Genomic DNA, 7,846 nt, shown 5'->3' with positions numbered 1-7,846 from the left:
CGCAAACGCGATCCATGACCTGCTTTAGACTGTTCATGGCAACTTAGAAAACTATAGAGCTCTCGCTGCCAGGAACAGCGCGATCCTGGATCTGTTGCTTTGAGCAGTTGCTCTTCTTTTCTGCCATATAGGGCAGTACTTTTACAAAGTGCTCTCCCCTTGTATCCTGCCCAGCTCCGTCGAGCCTGGCTTAGCGTACCCACATGCGTGCAAATGCACATACATATGACACATGTGCGTGCGTCCAGCGGGAGCTGCTAGCTCTCCAGAGAGTGCGTATGTGAGGGGATGCATTTATTTATCATACGCATTATTTTTGTTCCCCGCCTGGACCCAGAAAGCGGGCGACGGAGTGTAACCGAGAGTGTGTGAAAGAGTATTTATGGCTCCGCGAGTCCGGAGAGAAGCTGATGAGCAGTATCGTCGTCTGGCTTCAGCAGTGTGCTCGCAGCCGGAGAGGCTGGCTTGCATTACAAAGCCTGCCTTCGCTGCCTCCTCGCCTGCCTGCCTCCCGGCCGCGGGAGGAGACGGAGACGGGGCCGGAGCGGGAGGGGGCGGGCCCGCCGCACTATGCAGATGAGCGGCGGTGACGGACAGCTCTGTTTTCCAATGTCCCTCAGAAACTCGAGTGCTCCTTCCCTCAACTCTTCACTTCAGACTCTATACTTCCCCCAAAATACAGGCTCGCAGGCGCTGGGGGAGCTGGCTGGCTGGCTGGGAGAACTCCATATGCAGCAGCCACTTTTCTGATTTCGGGGGCTCGCTTCTCTCTCTCTCTCTCTCTCTCTCTCTCTCTCTTTCTCCCTCTCTCCCATTCTGTTTCTCTCCCTTTCTCTCTCTCTCTCTCTCTTTATTAACCCTCTCCTCTTCCGTCTCTCCCAGATGCCCTTCCCCTCCCGGTTAGATTTCTGACCGTTCGATTTATTTTCCTTTTTTTTTTTATTTTTTTTTTGAGTGGGGGTGTTCTTTTTTTTTTTTTTTTTCCCTTCTGTTTGTTTTTATTCTGAGCGGGTGCGCATGGGGGGGAGCATATAACAATTCTGATTCTCTACATAACTGCACAGAGCCAACCGGGGAGAGAGAGAGAGAGAGAGAGAGAGGGAGAGAGAGAGAGAGAGAGGGCGGGAGAGAGGGAGAGAGAAAGCACGAAAGCAGCGCCAGGAGCAGCGGCAGCAGCAGGGCCGGTCACCCTCGCCCCCTCCCTGCTCCTGTGCACGCCAGTGCAAGCCATGTCCTATCCTCAGGGTTACCTCTACCAGCCCCCCGGCTCGCTGGCTCTGTACTCCTGCCCGGCGTACGGGGCGTCGGCGCTGGCGGCCCCCAGGAGCGAGGAGCTGGCCAGGTCTTCGTCGGGATCGGCGTTCAGCCCTTACCCGGGATCGGCAGCTTTCACCGCCCAGGCGGCGGCCACAGGCTTCACCAGCCCGCTCCAGTACTCCACAGACCCCGCCACGGGATTCCCCTCCTACATGGTAACTACCGAAGAGAACCCCTCTCCTTCTTCATTAGCATCTGCATTCTCATCCTCATCATCTTCAGCCTCTCTCCTCACACACTCGCCATCAGTCCCCGACACAGCCGGCCGGAGGCCCCGCACTAGCACCGCCGCCTCCGCGCTGCCAGCCCCCCACCGTGGCCGGGGCTGTGCGGAGCTGAGCAGTGCCGGGCAGAGCGGGACCGGGCTGGGGCCGAGCGGGGCCGGGGCCGGGGGAGCTGCCTCGCTGCGCGCGCCGGCCGAGCGCAGTGCCGCCGGGCCTGGGACCCGGGCTCGCCCCGCGGTTCCCGGAGCCGTGCGGGAGCCCTGATTAAAGAAATACGGCTTTCTCAGTCAGTTGGGCTGCAGGCTTTCATTCCACCCCCCCCCCGGCCCCTTCCCCTCCACACACCCTCCGCTTTTTCCTTTTTTTTTTTTTTTTTTTTTTTCCTCTTTTCGCTGTGGTAGGATAGGGGACGGTTTCTTTTCTTTCTTTTTCTTTTTCCTTTTTTTTTTTTTTTTTTTTTTTTCTCTTTTCCCCCCTCTCTCTTTTTAAGTCGGTGTTTAGAGGCGCTGCGGGCTTTATCCTCTTGTGGTTTTATTTACTTTCAGTGTGTTTTGTGCTAATGGTTTAACTGGATTTTGGGAATGAAAAGGAGCATCTGTTTGCGATCTGTGAGCTTCGCTTAAGCCCAAGATGGTTGTGGTGGCCGCAGTTTCGGATTTCACTTTCTTCTCATTAATTAAAGGGAGCATTTGCAATTGCGTGTGCATAAACTATATAAATAAAACCATAAACTATAAAAATAAACTGCACGTCTAGATGGTTATATAGTTTTATAAACATATACACGCAGAATCAGACACATATCTAGTCCGCACACACAAAGACCTGTACCCGGAATTTAAGACCGGAGCCGCTGTCGAGGTCCTAGGAGGGGATGGCAGCAGGGTAGTTTGCTCTCCCTGCAAAGTGACAGGGAAACTACTTTCTGTTCGTAAAATGCGGTACATAAATTGTCATGCAGTCTTTATTCTGGGTAGTATAAAAGATCTGAGCAGCTCGCTCGTTTGTTTTTCCTGTTGAGAAGCAGTAGGCGAGTGGCTGGAAGTTGCAGCGAGGTTGTGAACTGTGCGGGGTATTGGGTGACGGTGCGCCTGCGAGTCGCCGATCTACGGGGTTCAGAGACGTGCGGAAAGTTAGCGAGTTCCTTAGTGATATCTTTAACTTTTCTTGCATTATGCAGACTTAAATAAGCGCAATTTAAACGTTAAAGGACGAATTAAAATGCTAATTACATCGCATTTGAACAATTCGAAACGGTGCATATCTTCTGATTTGCAAATTGGATTTGCAATGCATTAGTGCAGTGAATTGCTAAGTGGCGGCTTTGTTGTATTTTCTATAGCAAAAAAGGAAACATCTTTTGAACCTCTGAGAGAAATGTAGATATCAAGACACTACCTGTAGAGCCTTTAAAATGTCTGCGCGGTTCAAAAACGATATTGGGAAATATTCAATTACAAGGAGCTGAAATTAGTCAGAAGGATTATAACATCGCCGGTTTTAAGTGTGTGCCCGTGCCTATGCGTTGGGCGGAGGAATGGGGGGTGGGATGGGGGGGTCACAACTGAATGGCCTTTGGGTGCTGCTTCTCCCCCTCATAGAATATGGATACAAGACACCGTCCAGGGGAAATACAAATATAACCGCCGAGCTCGCCCTGACAACTTACTAATGGCTATCAGCAGTAACAAATTGCCAACCCCACCGTTTTTTTTCTGTCCAGGGCTCCCCTTACGACGCCCATACGACAGGGATGACCGGAGCCATCAGCTACCACCCGTACGGCAGCCCTGCCTACCCCTACCAGCTCAACGACCCCGCGTACAGGAAAAACGCCACCCGCGACGCCACGGCCACGCTGAAGGCCTGGCTGCAGGAGCACCGCAAGAACCCCTACCCCACCAAGGGCGAGAAGATCATGCTGGCCATCATCACCAAGATGACCCTCACCCAGGTCTCCACCTGGTTCGCCAACGCCCGCCGGCGGCTCAAGAAGGAGAACAAGATGACCTGGGCCCCGCGGAACAAGAGCGAGGACGAGGATGACGACGAAGGCGACGGGGCGAGGAGTAAAGAGGAGAGTCCCGAGAAGATGCCCGAGAGCAACGAAACCTCCGCGGAGGATGAAGGTGGGCGCGGGGTGACGGCGGGCGCCCGGCGGCGGCGGGGTGGCCCCCTCCTGTCCCGTCCCATCCCATCGCGTCCCCCCGAAAGCTGGCAGATGGGTGGGGGGGGGCGTGCGGGCGTTTAACAGAGGCTCCCCCAAAACGCGTCCTGTCCCGTCCAACAGGGCTTCCGCGGTCTCCGCTTGCTGGCGGCGGCCGGGGAGCGCTGGGGGCGGCCGGTGGGGACGCGGGGGGCCGGCGGGGCGGCGGGGGGCGCCGCGGCAGAGCCAGCCCGTGGGGACGGGAGAGATGGCAGTGGCACGGCGAGGCCGCGGCGGCTCGTTTCTCGGCCGCTGCCTCTCTTCCTTCCTTCCCTCCCGCCCCCCCCTGACTGTGTCTTTCTGTGCCCGCCGACCCTCGCAGGGATCAGCTTGCACGTCGACTCGCTGACGGACCACTCCTGCTCTGCCGAGTCGGACGGCGAGAAGCTGCCCTGCCGAGCCGGCGACCCCCTCTGCGAGTCGGGCTCGGAGTGCAAGGACAAGTACGAGGACGTCGAGGAGGAGGAGGAGGACGACGACGAGGAGGACGAGGACGACGAGGAGGACATCGAGGAGGACGACGGCGGCGGCGGGGAGCGCGACCCGCCGGCCAAGCCCGCCACCTCCTCGCCGCTGGCCGCCGTGGAGGCCCCGCTGCTCGGCCACCCGCACGCCGACGCCGCCCGCAGCGCCAGCAAGGCGGCGCTGGGCGGCCGCGCCTCCCCCGGGCCCCCGACGCCGGCCAGCAAGCCCAAGCTCTGGTCGCTGGCCGAAATCGCTACCTCGGACCTCAAGAGCCAGAACCTGGGCCAAGGCTGCCAGCCAGCGGCGTTGTCCTCGGCCACCCCCGCCTCCGCCCCGCACAGCGCTGCCTACTCGCCCTCCTCCCTCCTGGGGAGGCATATTTATTACACCTCACCTTTTTATAGCAATTATACAAACTATGGGAACTTTAACGCTCTCCAGAGCCAGGGAATCCTGAGATACAACTCGGCAGCAGTGGCTTCAAACGAGGGACTAAGTCAGACTGTCTTAAATGCCAGCTCTGTTCATAAGCAGAGCAGTGACTCTTTGAAAACGATCACTAACCAGCTAGAACAGCATTACAGGCCCTCTAGTTATGACTCAAAGAAAGGTAGGTGACTTATTTTTACCACTTTTTCCCCCCTTCCACCTCATCCCCCGTCCTTGGCCAGTGTGAATCCCTTATACACTGTAAATATTGAAACCTTCTCTGGACAAAACACTGAGCACACTGTCATCATTGCCACTGGCCGCATACTGAAGATGGGCAATAGTGTAATCTGGGGATTAAAAATTGCATGTCATCATCCTATCAATACTTGCCTTTAGGAACACAGAGAGGAAATTTAAAACACGACTTTTAGATCACTCCTGCACACTGCAGACACAGCTTTTAATGCCATTTTAAAAGGAAAACTAAATACAAAGGTATCCAGAGAGCACTGCTGTCATTACCTTTAATATATATTTTTTTTTTTCTGACAAACTGGTTTTGCTCTCTTTGTTGCCAGTATTCTCACGGTTTTTGCAGCTTTGGGTTTGGATAATTGCTAACCTTGGACATGAAATTATGTGGAGCATGACATTTTTAACGCTTTTTTTTTTTTTAAAAAAAAAAGTTTTACGCTAATATAATCGTCATCTTATTCTTAAAAAAAATAATAATAATCAATATAAGGGCAATTATAGAATATTGTCCAGTCTTTTAAAGGACTTAGCTATGAATTCTGCTTCAGTGAGAGTTGGGATGTACACAAAGTGTATAATCTAGTTAGCTAGCTGTGTCCTGTGACTAACTGACGGTTATATTTTGACAGATCCCACTGAAGTCTGCACAGTAGGAGTACAACCATACCTATAGAAGTGCAATCACACAGCAATGCAAGTAAGTGAGAGCATTTTCTGTTACGCTGATCATTTGGCATCAGGTCTAAGAGTGCACAGATCTAGACTTGCTTAACATTAATTTCTTGCTTCATTACATAAGGCTCTGATTACAAAGTAAGACGCTCTTTTCTGTTATTTTTAAGCCTCTCATTACAGCCTTTCTTTCTCGTGTTAGTCTTCATTTTAAAGTCAGGTTAGACAGTTCCCTCACCTCCCATACTCTTTGCTTGTGTGAGGCAAAGCCTTAAGGACTGTTTAAATGTTATGGAAAGAGAGCTTTAAAAAAATATTCTTGAAGGTATTGTTGTTTAAAAACAAAGTGCGTGTGCTCACGTGGCAGTGCTGTAATTGCACATTTTAAGTGAGGTTTCCCGCGGTGACCATATATTTGAAATAAAAAGGGAGAATTATTAGAGATCGACATGCATCTTAAGCAGGGTGTGTTATCTATGAATTGCCCCTCGCCTGACTATCAATGGCAGTCTTAATACCTTCATTATCTAGGGCTAAATAAACAACATCAAAAATTGCCTTGTCGATATTTTTCCAACTAATTCTTTTGCTAAGATAAATTAGATGAGAAAGAATTTTACTTAAAAAAAAAAAAAAAATCTCTTCAATTTAATGGTGTTAGTGTGTAATTGAAAGATTTTTGGATGATCTGGTTTTTTCCTTGGTCCACAGGTAGGTGTCACAATTGCTTTGAAAAAAGTCAGCAAGCCATCATCTCTCCCCGAGCTAATATATATAACAAATCTCTAAATCTGGATCACATCTTGTGCCACTGTAAAAAAGAAGACCACAGAGCACTATTAAATCTTCAGACTCTAATTATTAAACCAGAATTTTGTTGGACATAACGTGAGTTTTCTGGTATAGTATAGTTTCCCCAATGTATGTGTGACTTTCGAAAACAGATCTGTTTTTCTCAGGATATCTTGAATTGATCACTTCATTGCCACGGTATATATTCGATAGGTGTGATAGGATTTATTGTAAAATTTATTTGTAAAAGATGTATACTGTAGAGATAATAAAGACGTGATTGGAGAACATGAGTCCTTAAAAAGTGGAAACAAATTTGATATTTATTTTTGTAATGATATAAAGCTTCTAGTAATTTATGCAAGTTGTATTGCAATGGAATCTGAACTTTTTGTAAATAAATTTTGCCTGGTTTTTATTTGAAACGTTGATGGTTATACAATCTTTGGTTGTTTAATGAGAATTCTTTACTAATTTATATCTCTAATTGTAAATAAAAACAGACTAGTCTGCAACAATATGGTGTTTTTCGTTCATTTTCCCCAAAATAATAATCTACTATGCAGAAGATGATGAAAGTTATAATTTCACTAGTACAGCTTTGGTTATAAAATGAGTAAGCAATATAAAGATATGCTTTACATAAAGATGTGCTTTGCATAAATTAATTCCTTCTGGGTTGTTCCGTTATACTGAAGGTTTAAATACTCACATGTGTGCAAGTACGTATTTGTATACATACATGCAAATGTGTAGAGAGAGTGAAGTGAATACAGGCATGTTTCTTATAAACTATTTATGTTGGGTGTGATGTAGCTCTTTATTAGAGTTAACATGCTTTAAATTCACTATTTCTAGGGAGAAAAAAAGTATCATAATCAGATGCAGCTTATTTCTAATTTATTTGTTTTTGCTTCTAGCTAAAGCAAGCGAACACAAAAACATGAAGAGAAAAAAGTCCAATTCCTGCTTTTTAATAACCTTTTCCCTTTTTTGTTTATATCAGTGAATCATATTTTAATTTAATAGTCACATAAGAAATCCACCTTGATTGGACTCATAAGATCAGCTAACTAATCATTTTAATTTTCAGTAAAATAATGGGAATCCTCATATAATATAATTTCAGAAAAGAAACGAACAATCATTTATTTTCCCCAAAAGATAAATTGAGTGAATATAACGTACGGTTATAAAACAAGAATAATAGCTTCTTAGATTGCCCTTTAATCAATCATACACTTATTTTTCAAGAGGCTCATCTATTTTATTCCATGATTAATAATGTTCCAGCGTGAGAGCATTATTAGATCCCAGCAGGGGAGATCCTGAATGCTTTTAGCTGCTTTGGAATGGTCAGTTGGGGTTCATTATGGTCTGATATTGAACAATTTATAAAATCTTGTCTAAACATCTGCCAGCTCAGATAGGCCGATGTGTCTGAAGATGGGAAATTGCTGGACCAGTTGATATTGACAAACGG

At 48.0% G+C, this 7,846-nt stretch overlaps 1 protein-coding gene across 1 annotated transcript; it reads left to right on the top strand.

Moving 5' to 3' along the window:
- Positions 1-1,043: 1,043 nt before the first annotated feature.
- Positions 1,044-6,745, top strand: IRX2 (iroquois homeobox 2). The gene is made up of 5 exons (XM_082754198.1): positions 1,044-1,472; positions 3,265-3,670; positions 4,070-4,822; positions 5,529-5,596; positions 6,283-6,745. The coding sequence occupies exons 1-4, from the start codon at positions 1,230-1,232 to the stop codon at positions 5,570-5,572; spliced, it is 1,446 nt and encodes a 481-aa protein (XP_082610324.1). The 5' UTR covers positions 1,044-1,229; the 3' UTR covers positions 5,573-5,596; positions 6,283-6,745.
- The last annotated feature ends 1,101 nt before the right edge of the window (positions 6,746-7,846 follow it).

The sequence above is a fragment of the Aythya marila genome (assembly GCF_965140915.1).
Source record: "Aythya marila genome assembly, chromosome: 2".
Taxonomy (NCBI): Eukaryota; Metazoa; Chordata; class Aves; order Anseriformes; family Anatidae; genus Aythya; species Aythya marila.
Note: the sequence above shows the minus strand (reverse complement) of the source record. Positions and strands in the feature narration are given on the sequence as shown.

Coding starts and splice junctions, on each gene's coding strand:
- IRX2 (XM_082754198.1), top strand. CDS start 1,230: ATGTCCTATCCTCAGGGTTACCTCTACCAGCCCCCCGGCTCGCTGGCT. Junction 1,473..3,264: donor CGGGATTCCCCTCCTACATG/GTAACTACCGAA, acceptor TTTTCTGTCCAG/GGCTCCCCTTACGACGCCCA. Junction 4,823..5,528: donor TAGTTATGACTCAAAGAAAG/GTAGGTGACTTA, acceptor ATATTTTGACAG/ATCCCACTGAAGTCTGCACA.